The 14,303-nt window shown below is 40.6% G+C and overlaps 1 protein-coding gene across 1 annotated transcript in view; it reads left to right on the forward strand.

The window, feature by feature from the left end:
* The window catches only part of sema4gb (sema domain, immunoglobulin domain (Ig), transmembrane domain (TM) and short cytoplasmic domain, (semaphorin) 4Gb), a 29,631-nt gene that overhangs the window by 1,968 nt on the left and 13,360 nt on the right, over nucleotides 1–14,303 (forward strand). The window contains exons 2-8 of the mRNA XM_017034123.2: nucleotides 1,294–1,557; nucleotides 11,097–11,245; nucleotides 11,609–11,671; nucleotides 11,951–12,049; nucleotides 12,151–12,244; nucleotides 13,088–13,201; nucleotides 13,479–13,633. Coding sequence (XP_016889612.1) covers nucleotides 1,416–1,557; nucleotides 11,097–11,245; nucleotides 11,609–11,671; nucleotides 11,951–12,049; nucleotides 12,151–12,244; nucleotides 13,088–13,201; nucleotides 13,479–13,633 — 816 coding nt within the window. The 5' untranslated portion in view covers nucleotides 1,294–1,415. The remainder of the gene's footprint in view (nucleotides 1–1,293; nucleotides 1,558–11,096; nucleotides 11,246–11,608; nucleotides 11,672–11,950; nucleotides 12,050–12,150; nucleotides 12,245–13,087; nucleotides 13,202–13,478; nucleotides 13,634–14,303) is intronic.

A 14,303-nucleotide genomic window follows, 5' to 3' on the forward strand; every position in this document is an offset into this window, starting at 1 on the left:
CAGCCCACTCACACTTCTGATGTACAAGTTATAATTCAGCTATGGGGAAAATGTTTGAGGATAAGAAAAGAAAATATATAAATATCATATGACAATGCTATGCATGTGGCTCAGAATTCTGCTCGAGTCTTAATATTGATTCTGTATTTGTTGATTCCAAACTCGTGTCAATACATCACTGAGCAGAATCCATAGCTTTAAATGTCCTTGCAGATAAATGTCAAGCCCAACATAATGGATCAATAAACAGGAATAAACTATTGTCCCTGCTCAGTAATCAGTACAGTATTTCAGTCACCAACACAATACCATGGCTGTGATGTCCAATTCATCCCGTCTCTAGTCGTGCATGACACAAATTGGCTGTGCCACTGTCAAGGCACTGTTTACTTTTCCTTCCTGGGGTTTCCATGCTTTCAACAGCGAGGCAACGCAAGACTGTCAACAGACCCAGACCCAGTTGACACACACACACACACACACACACACACACACACACACACAGCCAGATATAAATGAAGATATGTTATGACAAAGCTGTGACCAAAGCACACATTGTGGCAACTCGTCTGTTCTTCTGCCCACGTTTGCCAGTGTGATGAGACCCTCACGGACTGTACCACCTCACCATTCTGTCTCCCATTCTGTCGTTCCTTAGGCTACTTCCACAGTGTAGACCTTAAACTACAGACGCTTCCCGGGAGATCGTTAGCCTCATTGTTCCTCGTGTTGCAAATGATCAGCAGCTGAAGCTGTGGAGATTAAGCTGGTTATTCTGCAGTGTCACTGCGCACTGGAGCAGGATTTACAGTGTTGACCCTGTGATCTGCAAGAGGAGCAGAGAACGAGCAGCCAGGTGGAGACGATGCTGATGGCACTCGTCCCAATCTCTGGATTATCCATCATGCTGCTGCAGCACACAGCTAATTAAGAGATGAAGCTGTGTGGTGTAAAATGACATTCCGGGAGGTGCATTATTTAACTTTTTAAAAGAGACTTTTAATATACATATTTACAAACACTTGGTCTGATGCTGTAAAATCAAATGACTAAAAAGCCCAGCACACAAAGCTGATTGTGGAAATACACTTGAATGTGAATGCAGAAGGGGAAATGACAAGTGAACGACAAATCAATTAGATTTGATGAACAAAAAAGAACTCTGCCTTTTAGGATTGGAAACATAACCATCCTTTTTTTGGTTAACATTATTAACCACCAGTTTAAATTAAAACAAGCTCATCTGGGTCATGTTTAATGATACTTTATCATACTGTGTATTTTCTGTTTCAGTGCACAGGCTGCCCACAGCTGGAGGATAATCAGAGAGTCTGAATCCACCTGCTGCTGGGTCTAACTATACACACACTTGTCATACTTGGTGTACTGGGTGGACTCAGTTCTGCAAGTTAAGCATGGGGGAGCACACTTCAGTCCGGCTCCTCCTGCTCCTGCTGCCCCTTCTGCTCCTCTCCAGGCTATCAAGGCTGTGGGCCTTCCCCTTCAGCTCATCCCTGGACCTGGACGTTACTCCCAGGACAACTGTCTTCTTAAAAGGTGAGGAGTTAACAGGTATTTTCCAGAGGACTAAAAGAGAGTTGTGGAGGGAGACACAAAGATCGAGTGCAGGATCTATTGAATGAGGTTTTCAAACTGCTGCATTTGAAGAAACTACAGAAATTGTGGTTTGTTGTGTGATGATAGTGCCTGCATCCAAACCAAATATTGGCATGTACTTGGTTTTTGGCAAATGAATATTCATTGGATATAAATATTCAAACACAATTATTTATTTATCTTATTAGTCTGTAACTTCAGGGTTTGCCTGAGAATTATTTCATTTCTGATTTATTCTTATGCAACTTTTGATGAACTTTTTAAATGAACAATTTGTCAACAAATATTAATTAAAAAAACAGTGTTTTAAAGCCTATGGCAGGAACATAATGCTGGATATAATTAAGATCCTATCAATGCCAGTGGGGTGGAGGCTTGTTGTCCATTAAATGTATTTAAGTTGCAGTGGAACCAGTAAGCTCTGGCCTCCTTGTCCTTATTCGATGCTGCTGAAGCTCCTTCCTCCCCTCCCTGTTAAAGAGGTGGCACAGTTTCCGCGGTCGGCCCTGTAGACACCTCCTTTATGCTGCGAGTTATTAATCGCCTCTCTCAAGCCTTGTCCTAGATCACACGGCTCAGCAAACACTTCTAAATGAAACAATAGACAGAAGGCTCTCATAAAAACGATCCTGATCACAGTGGACTTGATTAGTGTCTGTGCAGGAAAAAACTGCTGAATACACTTGTTTTCTTTTGGCATACTGTGAATTTTTACACACACTGTCAGCACCTCTGCTTTTCCTACCTTCCCTTACCCACCTCATCTCCCACCCACTCACCTTTGCCCTCGCTCTCTCCTGGCTCCCTTTCACTGCGGCAAAGCCTTCACTGCATATGTACAGACACGAAAACGGTGACTGGGGCAGACTGATGGGATCGCTGCTCTCTCTCCACTCTGTCCTCAGTGTATTATTAGAGGACACGTGGAGTGAGCAGGGCCCGCTCCAGTGCTGGTCGTACTCTCTGGTGCAACACCATAGGAGATGTTGAGTGTATTGCAGTCAGTGCGAGATGATGAGAGGATGTGATGCCTGACGGCCTGAATCTCAATCAGTCAGCAGCGGAGGTGCATTGGCTGATCTGTTTAATCTGTGAGTTGGAAGCAGAATTTGACGGAAAGAGGACTTTTTGCGTCACAACGTCCTCATGAGTTGTGCCTGCTGTAATTACAGGATGTGACACGGTTAACAGCCAATTGTCTTTGCGAGCCAAAGGAGAGTGCACAGGAAGTATGCAAAGACTTGAAGCTTTAAATCAGAGATGACTTAATGATGCTGAGAAGTCACTCTGATGGGCAGGATTAGAAATGGCCACGTCAGTACTGGCCAAAGGCTGAGCTGATTGGAGGTTGTGGAATTAAGGCTAGGTTTGTTGGTACAAGATAAAGACGATAAGGTATGGAGGTGGATAATGCCAGATGATGCAGCGACCCCTACAGGGTAAAGGTGATAGATCTCCACATTTAAATCTCTGAAGTCTTGTATTAGTTCTAATTCTCCTAATCAATTCTAATTTGTGTTGGTTCCAGTTGTAATTATATGACAAATATGGTTAAAGCTCTGTTGCAGTCCTTTTGTCATTTTCCCCAAACTTTGTTTTAAAAGCTTTTATAGGTCATTACCACCTCTGGAGTTGGCTGTGTGCTCATACTATTACTGTTAGAGCTGACCCACTCTCCAGCTGGCAGCAAACACATCACTGCTGCACTTTCTTATCACTTAATTGGTGAATTTTGAGATGCACTCTGTCTTACAGCTAGCAATTACCCTGCATGCACCACATTGTGCATAGTTTTTTTTTCTTCATTTTTTTAGGCATTGTTGATGCTCCCTCTTCACTTTGCCTATATATTAGTCTGCATGGTAAAAGCTAGTTAATAACAATGGCTGCTCTTTTCAGCTCTACAAAAGATTTCGTTTGAAAAACAAACAAACCAACAGAAACATATAGAGAATTTCCAAAGGTTAGTCAGTTTACAAACCAACCAGTTGTACAGGAACTGACCAGAAGAATTCAATTTGAACTTTTCACACACACACACACACACACACACTTGGGATACAGTTCCTATATATCCATGTTTATTCATCCTACAATGCCAAGTCAGAAATTCTCAAAAATACTCCTGAGCATCATGTCTTCTCAGACTCAGATTGCAGATCGTACAGGCTGTACTGTGCTCTCTCTCTCTGTCTCTCTCCCTCCCTCTCTCTCTCTCCTTCCCTCTCTCTCACTGTGTGAGACTCACTTTCTGTGCTGCAGCCAGAGCTGGTCTTTCATCTGAGACTTTATTTTTCCTCTTCTGCCCTCAAAGAAAGTTGTCCTTGACCTATTTTAGAATTACCCAGAGATGTGTGTCAGGGCACGTGAGAATGTTGCGTGTGTGTGTCATTTGAGAATCATAAGTCTGCCTTTGTGTCATAGATGCAGGGGTTGTGACTGTATGCTGTCACAGCATGTGGTTGGTCACCTTGAATGAAATCTGTCACATGTGGCGTCACACATCAGTCAACGGGACATCTGCAGAAAGAGCAGTCATACAGGAGATGACGTGTGTATGTTGTGAATTAGCATAGATATTGTATTGTATTCCATGTTCTCTCAGAGACTTGGAGGAAGATTTATATCATGTTTCTCAGCAGGGATTAGAGGGTGCATAATAATTTACTGTACGTCTTACAGACGGCTTTAACATGGAGTACAAATGGAAGTACAAGGACGCTGTATCACAGCAGATGTCACTAGACGAGACAGGAAATGGAATCGCATGATTAGTGGAAATAAAAAAAAAGCTTTGTTATTAGAATAAACTGTATAACAGTGTAAGTTATACACACACACACACAACCCCCCCCCACAAAACTGCATTATCTAGTTCAGAAGCTCATATTTACAATAAAAACATATCTGTCTATTAATCTGCTAGCTACTAGGTAAATAAACAAGATATGCAAAATAAAAGTAAAATTTGCATTAAAAATGTATGTATTTTTCAAAATGGGTTTTAAGGTACTATATATATATATATGGATATACACACATATATATACAGTGTATATATATATATGTGTGTGTGGGTGTATATATGTATATATATACTGTATGTGTTAATAGGTATTTTTATGCTCTATTTCTGTTATATGTGTTCCTGCAAATACATTTGATCACAAACAAATCATCATGTTTCCCGAAACTTTGTTAGGAATAATCTAAATGGACAAGTAACAGCTACAGTAGTTGCACCAAAATATTGAAACCTTACGTTACATTACCCACATTAAACAAACACTGGAGCTGCCTGTGGCCCAGGAGCCACAGGTTGCACAGAGGATTGACTGTTGACTGTGTTCTGAACTCCTCTGTTTGCTTTCTACTGCCTCAGCTTCTAGAACTGAAGTTGTGCAATATTGATGCACTGCCAGTTGTGTATTGCTGCTTTCTGACACTGCACAGAAATAGAAAAGGTATTTTCATCCACTCACACTTCAAAGCACAATTGTGCTTTTGTAGTAGATGATGTTGTTCCTATATGTTATGTAGTACTGCCAGAGGTGTACTACAACCTGTTGAACAGAGTACATGTTGATTGTATTCTCACATCACAGTTTTGACTGTTGTCTCTGTGATGACGTTCCATGTCTTGGACCAGTCAATCTACAGAGACGTGTGTAACGCCTTGATTTCACACCACCCTGACAGTGATGATGTCTGACGGTGACAACGTGCTGTTGGTCATTTACTGACACAATCCTGCAAATGTAAATAACCCAGCAGCTGTCGGTGTGTTGGGGTATTGGATGGGGTTCTGTAGGCTAGACTGTTGCCCCTTCGTGAAAACAGTCCTGGAAACGACAGCTCTAAGAAGAAAAGTCAGTGTGTCAGGAATCAAATTAGCACATTCAAAAGATTGACATTCAGAGGCAATTATTCACTGTGTTTATTTTCTAAATAGGTCAGACTTGTTATGTCAAATGCCTGCAGTTATACTACTGTGCTATTATAGTAAGGTGACGTAAATATTCTAACACATTCATTAGTGGATAAAGGGCAATGCAGCTTAATTTCAGTCACCCAGTTTTGGACAGATCTGTATGGAATGAAGTTAAATAAACGACTAGATTCATGTATTATTATTCATATTACTTTTTTTTATAAAAGACAAGGGTCAAGACTTCATTAAAAGTGGAGTAATTTTGTTTGTTGGGTTTAACACTGTCAATTGCCTTAATGTGTCTTTAATAATTGGACTTTGTTGTTGTATTTGTCTGGAAACGCTTCAAATGACTGGTTTTTGGTTTTTAATTGGAAACAACGTTAGGTTGTGATGCTAAACTGGTGGTAACAACAACAATAGTATTGTTTACTCCAATTTAATGGTGTGTATTAGCACTTACAGAGTAACTGAGACACATTAAACAAACTTAGGGTTAAACTTGGACACATAGTTGTGTATTACTGCATAGGAAATACATGTTCACTGATTTTCAAAAAATACAACAAAAACAAACCTTAACAACTTTACCATAGAAATGAAGAGATGTTGATTTAACATGAACACTTCAGTGTCCAAACCATTTCATTTAGGAAGTAGGGGGGCCTCCAGGCGTCTGTTCCCAAATCTTTCTGCAGCGTGTGTGTCACATGCTCGCCACTGTGCGTCAACTGGCTAGCAAGTTTCTCAGTTTACGCACTGGTGACTGTGAAGACAGACACACAGACACAAACAAACAGCAGATTTATCTTCATCTCCGACCCCACATGGAGGATTTCTCCCCTGTTTGAGGAGAATCACACACATTCTGGAGCCAGCAGCTGTGACGACTCAGTGTTGAGTCAGAGTCACTGTGATGGAAACACAACAGGCCTTCCTCACATCTCCTGACTGCTGAGTGTGTGTGAGTGTGTGTGTGTGTGAGGTCCTTAACTTCCTGCACGTGCACTGATCAAACATTGTGCTTCTCCTTTCTGTGTCTGTGGTAAATATAAGCTGTAGAAAGAGAAGAAATGATTTTTGTCCCTTTTATTTATAGTCAAATGTGAATTTTGTATCATTTTCAGAGCAACTATCAAAAACAATGACACTTTAACTATAATTAATAAAATTTGGATAGAATTTACATTTATTTGTAGACTACTGTTAGCAATATTTGCTAGACTTTTGGTAAATTGAACAATATCCCAAAGCCCAGCTGTCAGTCAGATACATTTAGGGGGAGAATTTAAAGGATTTTGTTTTTTATTTGTGATTTATTTTTGTTTGTTATGATGTTGCCTTTCAACAGTTTTAGCCAACCATCCTCTGATATCTTATTTTACTTTTCTTTTCCATCTCCTTGTATATTTTGGCACATTTAGCAAGTATTTGTACTAAAATATTGCTCAATATCTAAGGAAACACTGTATTTAAGTATTACCACTAAAATAAATTCAGGGAAACATTTTTTGGCCTTTTGCTCCAAGCCCCTGTGTCTCCAACATTTGTATGAATAATAGTTCATGTTTTCAGGTTCAAGTGGCTATTTATACTAATATTTCATCATATAAATACATATTATACTGTATACATTGTATGCTGTGTTCTTTTTCCTATCCAATATTATACTCTGTTTATGGTCATTATAGCCAGCTTTCTTTAAAAAGCTTCTCTGCCTTTACTTTTGTGCTGTTTATAATTAAAAACATTAATTTGGCCTGACATCCTGATCTGCTCCTGGAGGAGAACACAGACAAGTGTAGCTTTATAATAATGTTTTAGTTTGTGTTGTAGTATCTGAAAGACATTGGTAATTCTCTCTTAGCTTTACAGGCAGAATGCACTTGTGCTGAAAAGTGCTATTCTTTCTATTCACCGAGGTGAGACCTTGATTCTGCAGCCCATCTGTAACCATGGCCCTTCTATGACACAGGTTCAAACTCAGCGTTTGTTTTTTTTACATTACAAACCAAAAAAACCAAACACGTCACTCCAGATCTGAGAGCAAGGTTCTGCTGCTGCCTTGGAACCAGGGACAACAGGCTCGTCAGCCCATGTCCTTCTCAGCAGCTCTGTGCATGTTATGTCACACAACCAGCGTTTTTATTAGATAGAAAAACCGAGGCTTTTGGTCACTGGGATGACTCACTAATTCAAAGTCTCACCGCAGCCTTGGGCTTCTGTTGTGTTTACGTAACTGTTTTCACTGCATCCTGATGTTTAGTATTCCTCTGATGGAGATGCTGTTGTGCTTTGCTTTTTATATGTTTGTCTGCACATTTTTGTATTCTAGTCTGGTACCTCCAGAACCCTGTTACTTTTCCCTCCATTGTACAGATTGTGTATGAACAGTTTTTTGTTTGTTTGTTTGTGTACACTGATTGAGGGAGAAGGCGTCATGCTGGTGAACTCACCCCCTCCAGGGTGTGTTGACCTTTGGAACCGCTCATCATTTCACACTCAGATCTGACTGAACCCGACTCTGTATAGATAATATGTAGGAGTCTGACTATTATTCCATTTCTGTTGCTTTATTTTCTTTATCTGTACAGAACTGGGGAACATCTGTACGAGAGTTTACATTCAGAAAACGTTACTATAGTAACTACTTCAGAATGTGTATATGAAATATATTTTTATTTTTATTATTTTTATTTCCTAAATAGGATGGATTTTAATTATTCATGACCCATATTTAAATTATGATTAATTCTTTGCAAATTTGAACTTAAAATAAATTTAGTTTCACTAATTTCCAAAGCTTTTTGTGTCACCACCTATCCCTCAGCCCTGTCCTGATTATAACAAACTGTTTCCAGCTTTGTCTCAACTAACTACTCAAAAAATGCAAGGAAAAAACAAAGAAGTTTCCACACATCACTGCTACACCAAGAAAGTCAATTTGGTGGTGTTTCCACTACAGTGAGCTAATGTGACATTACGTACAGTACGCAGTCATTTTTCTCAGCTGTCATGCATATATTCATTCTGACAGCTGTTACATAACCAGTATGATAATAACCTAATTATTGACCAGGGAGAAGATCTCTGTAGTCATGTGGCTGTCATACAGAAAGACACACAGAAAGACAGGCAGGAAGGACGTAGGTGGAGAAGGAAAACTGCACACTGATGCTGCTTCTAGTCGGTGCTCGCCGTGTGACCATGTGACTGTCAGACAAGCAGAGTGGGTCATGTGGAGAAAAGAGAGTTCTCCTCGTGATTTTTTTTGGGGAACTCCAAAACAACGTGTTATGAAAGATCAAACTTGGTGAGGGACTCCATGGCAAACTTCCCGTTTTTTCTAAATGGGGATAAAAGTATGAGTAAATGTAATGATGTTTTCAATCAAGAGAAGAATCACCTTGTTGTCATGGTAAACATACAGACCTCATTCCTGAGGAGAAATCACTTCAGTATGCTTCTTGCTCAACACACCACAGGCAGGCACGGTGGTATTATAGTCGTAGTACTTCCTAAAGTACTACTTCTATAATGCTAAGTGCATAAAGCAAAGTCTAATATTTTGCCATCAACTGTAAAATCACCAACTGATGCACCATTATGACAAACAATAAAAAAAGTTGTTGGGCTCAGTTTTATGATTCTGTAATGCGTCCAAATGTGGACTTTATTATGCAGTACTATATTCATAACTTGTGTTCCAGACTCCTCCTTATGGCTCGTTTGTCTCTCTTTGTAGACACCCAGTGTTGTTTTAATGTCTTTTAGTTGTTGTTTTTTTCCTCAGCAGTGATTTTTATTGACCGTCTAAAATACCACTAAAATTCTAATTATTCATAGACTGAGTATTGCATTCTTCCCTGGAACCAAAACATAACCATACAGCTTTAAAGTCATTCATGAAAAATATAACTCATTTGCAGAACCTTAAAAATTAAAGTGGTTTTGTGGCTTTAATGTGTGTATTACTTGTTGTATAGAAGTTCCCACTGATGCTGGTTATATGTCGTATCCAGCATCAAGTTAAACTAAGTTTCTGAAGCACATTATTTAAAGTTAGGCGCTCAGCAACCTGATCTGCACCAGACCTTTCCTGCTCCATCAGTGCTATAATGACCAGTAGAACAGATTGATGACGACAGGCCTCACACTACGGCAAATCAATGAGCCGCTGGACTAATATAGATGGTCTGATTACTGAGGGCTAGAATCTACTGTCTTTTACTTCATTAGGAGAGGATGTGCACAGATCGACCTGCTCATCTCCTTGAATTATTCTGCCGTTCCATAATGGCAGCTGGTCTTCTTCTTTTTTCTTTTTTGGCATTTTCTTGTTTGTTTTTTTCTGTACATTTGCTCTGCTCGGTGGGTGTTCGACCTCCACCCAAAGAGAGCAGTAAAAATGATGTCCTCTTTTCTGCTGCCTCAAAGCAGCGCAGCAGCATGCTCCCATTTCTGTGGTGTGAGGCCAGGTTGTTTACTGCACCAGATACAGAAGATACTTCGTCGTGTTTGAACAAACGCTGTGGCACCAAAAACAGTAGAAACACGTCAGTGATTCAACTGTGTTAAATTGACCCATTTCCTTTGTAACCCTTTCTTTTCCATTACTTGCACACACACACACAGCAGTGGTGATGATGTGATGCCATCACACTGCTGATCTGATTTGGCAGTACTGGGCCACATTTTCTGCCAATTGGCTTCTCTGCTGCCTCCATCCAAAGACATCACACAGCACTCACTTCAATGAGCACTGATGGATCACATCCTTATAAAGACACACTAAACGTGTCAAACTATTCCCTGTGGAAAGGTTTCTCTTCACTAAATGTTTGATTGCTATATATCTTTGTTTCTCGGTTTTTACTTTCTTTTATTTTGTAGATTATTGCTATCATTTGTTTTACTTCCTGTCCCCGCCCTGTTTCCTGCCTTCCTGATTACACACCTGTTTCCAATCCTTCCCACCTGTGAGTTATTACCCATCACTGCAGTGTTCACTGCTTACACACAGAAACGTTGTATTTTAGCTCCATGCATTTGTGCATGTTCAGTTTAAGGTTTTGGGCAAGAAAATCCAAGTGCCTTCACAACCACCTCCAGATTTTACCATCCTATAAAATTGTACCTTGTATTTTTATTTACTTTAAATTCACTGTATGTACAGAATTTGCTGAGGGGTTTTGAGAAGGCTGCTCATTATATCATGAGTGCTATTTTAATTGTGATCATGTTGGAAAACAAAATAACAGCCAAGGTCCAGCTTGGCCGTTATCACCTCATGTTATTCCTAATTCATTATTTCTCGGGGAATTTGCTTGGGAATATTGACCCAATGTGGATGGAATGAAGGGACCTGATATTGTTTGTATATTTGTGTTTTGACTTTGTCTGGGGTTGTTTGTCCCAGATGAGGCCCTGTGATGGACTAGCGATCTTTTGAGGTGTACCTCACCCCAGCTGGGGCGATAACAGAGGTGTAACTCCTAACATATCCAAACATCCAAAATAGAAATCATTGAATTTGCCTTTTCCCCAGGTCTGCTGGGCAGCGCTCACTTCGCCGGCTCTTCCCAGAACTACAGCACCCTCCTGCTGGAGGAGGAGCCCGGGCTGCTATACGTGGGAGGCAGAGGAATTCTGTACGCTCTCAACGTCTCCAACATCTCCACACCTGCAAGCCTCACAGTGAGTGCCAACAGGCTGCGAGGCACATAATTACCAGTGGGAACAAAGAAACAGGAAACCCCATGTCACCAGTGTTTGCTGCCCCCTATTATCTAAGTGTTAAAAGAGGACCGGCTAATAGTAGTCGTAAACAGATTGAGCAAATCCCACTGTGGGCATCCAATTTTATGGATATGGGATTAAATGCACCCGACAGTTGTCGAGGCTAGTTACAGAGGAGCCTCGGAGCTCAGTGACACAGACAGAAGTCTACGTGTGCTGTCCTCCTTTTCTCCTCTTCCTGTTTGTCACCGACCCTTTTCATCTGTTCACTCTCTTTTGTTATGTAACTGATTCCCACCGATGAACCCCTGTTGTTTGCAGATTAATTGGGATGCCTCGCCTGAGCAGAAGAAACAGTGTCTCAGCAAAGGCAGAGACAACAAGGTACGAGGCTGCAGCTCCGTCTCCAGTCTTTCCCACTGATCTTATCAATGAAACACATCTGCTCTGTGTGGCGCTGAGTTTTGTCTTGGAGTGAAAATTAAGTTGACACATCTTTTAGTCACTTCTCAGTCCACTTTTACTGTCTTTTCTAAGAACTGAACTGGTGACCCATTTACAAAACCCCATTATTCAGTCCATAACAGTAATAATGTGCTGTAAGACCAGATATGTTTCTGTCCTGATTCTTTTTGTTTTTGTTTCTTTCAAAATTCTCTGCAGACAGAGTGTTACAACCATATTCGCTTCCTGCAGCGGTACAATGAGACTCACCTCTACGTCTGTGGAACAAACGCCTTCAAACCACTTTGTGCTTATATTGTAAGACTCTAAATGCTGTGATAGATATGTAATATTTTGCACTGCTGAGTAAATACAAAGTTCCTTTGACCCACTGTATCTCCTGTCTTTCTCTCTGTTAGGACATAGAGAGGTTCAACTTCTCCTTAGGCTTTGAGGAGGGCAGAGACAGGTGTCCTTATGATCCAGCCAAGGGCTACACAGGCCTCCTTGTGGGTATGATTTTCCACACTTTACTTTAGTCTTACCAGAAAATGACATTCCTTTCCCAGCAAATATACAGTATTTACCTGTGCAATTGGAAATAAACCTATTATTCAAGATCAAGAGATAGTAAAAGGACAATCTGTCAAACAAATATCGCTGTCAAACAAAAAAAGATTCATCAAATGATGTATTTTCATTTAGTAAAGGGATTTAGATGTGCAGACATCTACTTATGGGACCAGCAGTCATGGACATAATCTGTATTTGTAAATGATGATGTAGAGAGATTTGGTGAAGATGTTTGATCTCGGGGTTATAGAAGAATGCACACTGGCCCAAAGATTCCTTTGTCCGACTCTTTTGGACCATGTGTCATTCATTCATCCAATACAAACACCAGCAAGTGAACTTGGTGTTAACTTGGAAACATAACAACCAGGACTGACCGCCCTTAAAGGTACAGCGTTCCATTTACTGGGAACCCAGGCTACAATAAGTTCCATGAATAAATTGGATCATCACAAGTGAAGTGAACAATAAACAGACATGGAAATATTATATTAACTACACCAGTGTTAACGACAAGGTATTGTAAGTGTTATTGATGCCGGTGTTGCAGCTTTGTCTTTGGATTGGACATGGACAACATGGATTTCCATTATTATGTCATGCCCCAAAATACTGTTTGATAGTCTTCCTCCTTTGTTATTCTTCCTCCTAATTTAGTTAAAAATGAAACATCTAATTGTTGCTTGTGTCAAATTACCATTTATATATTATATATATTCTCTTTGTGAGGCTGACTTCCAGATGACCAGATGATGTCACTCTTGTGTCCTACTCTTGAACCAGATGGCGAGATGTTCACAGCCTCTCAATACGAGTTCCGCAGCTCTCCAGACGTGCGCAGAAATTTCCCTTTCCCCACACTCAGGACAGAGGAGGCTCCGACCCGATGGCTTCTGGGTAAACATGACAAATAACACTGGTACTTAAAAAGGAGTAGCAGCCAGACAGTTGTTTGTGTGATTTTCTCCAACTTTGTGTTAGTGGTCGATAAGATGTTTAAAAAGTTGACGTTGACATTTAAAATCGCAGCTGTTTAGAGACCATAAAAATTTCACTGCATTGCAGCTGTAACTTCCTTATTTTAGACCAAACTACTTAAAATCTCCACACTTAGTTTCCAAGGAGACACTTCCTGGTGCTAAAAGCTCAATGTGTGTGTGTGTGTGTGTCACAGAGGCAGATTTTGTGGGCTCTGTGCTGCTGAAGGAGAGCATCAACAGTTCCATCGGTGACGATGACAAGATTTACTTCTTCTTCACGGAGAGAAGCCAGGAGCAGATTACTTACCCGAGCCAAACCAAGGTGTCCAGGGTGGCCCGAGTCTGCAAGGTCAGAGTCAAAGGGCCAAAACAAAAGCCTTTGCCATAGACATGTTGTAGGATGTAGGCATTCCCTTCTTTAAACAAAAAAGATGTGACTATTACAGACATAATCGTGGTTTTTCCAAGACTTTCTTTCATTTGTCACTTTTTCTTCAGCTGTCTTCCAACTCTTGCAGCATCTTCAGTTCTGAACGAACCTCTTCTCTGTGTCTCATCAGTTCATTCACTGGCAGCTCGCTCTCTGTCACCACTGTTGCCAGGCAAACTGAAAGCCCACCAAACTCCACCCCCAGCTCTTCTCCCCCTCTTAATGTTGCCAACTCTCATCACTGCCCCTCTCCCTCTTCTCCATCTCGTCTTTTTACTTTCTCACTTGAGTTCATCTGTGATTATCATCTCTGGTCAGACAGTGTCCAGCTTCTATTCATGGACCTGACTTGTCTTCCCATGGATCCCATACAACCTGTGCATTTACCAACACGTTTCTCTAGCATGCTTAATAACTGTTACTTTTTCTGTAAAATCAACAGAACTGTTCATTTTACGAGTGTATTAAAGAGTTTAGATGAGAATAAGCAAATATTCAAACAGCAGGAGGACAGAAGGTGCTTTTCGGTTGTGCACCATCAGGTAAGGGATGAAGATTTATGACTTAATTTCTTGAATCTGCAGCCGTG

This window comes from Cynoglossus semilaevis, chromosome 8 (genome assembly GCF_000523025.1).
Source record: "Cynoglossus semilaevis isolate Cse_v1.0 chromosome 8, Cse_v1.0, whole genome shotgun sequence".
Taxonomy (NCBI): Eukaryota; Metazoa; Chordata; class Actinopteri; order Pleuronectiformes; family Cynoglossidae; genus Cynoglossus; species Cynoglossus semilaevis.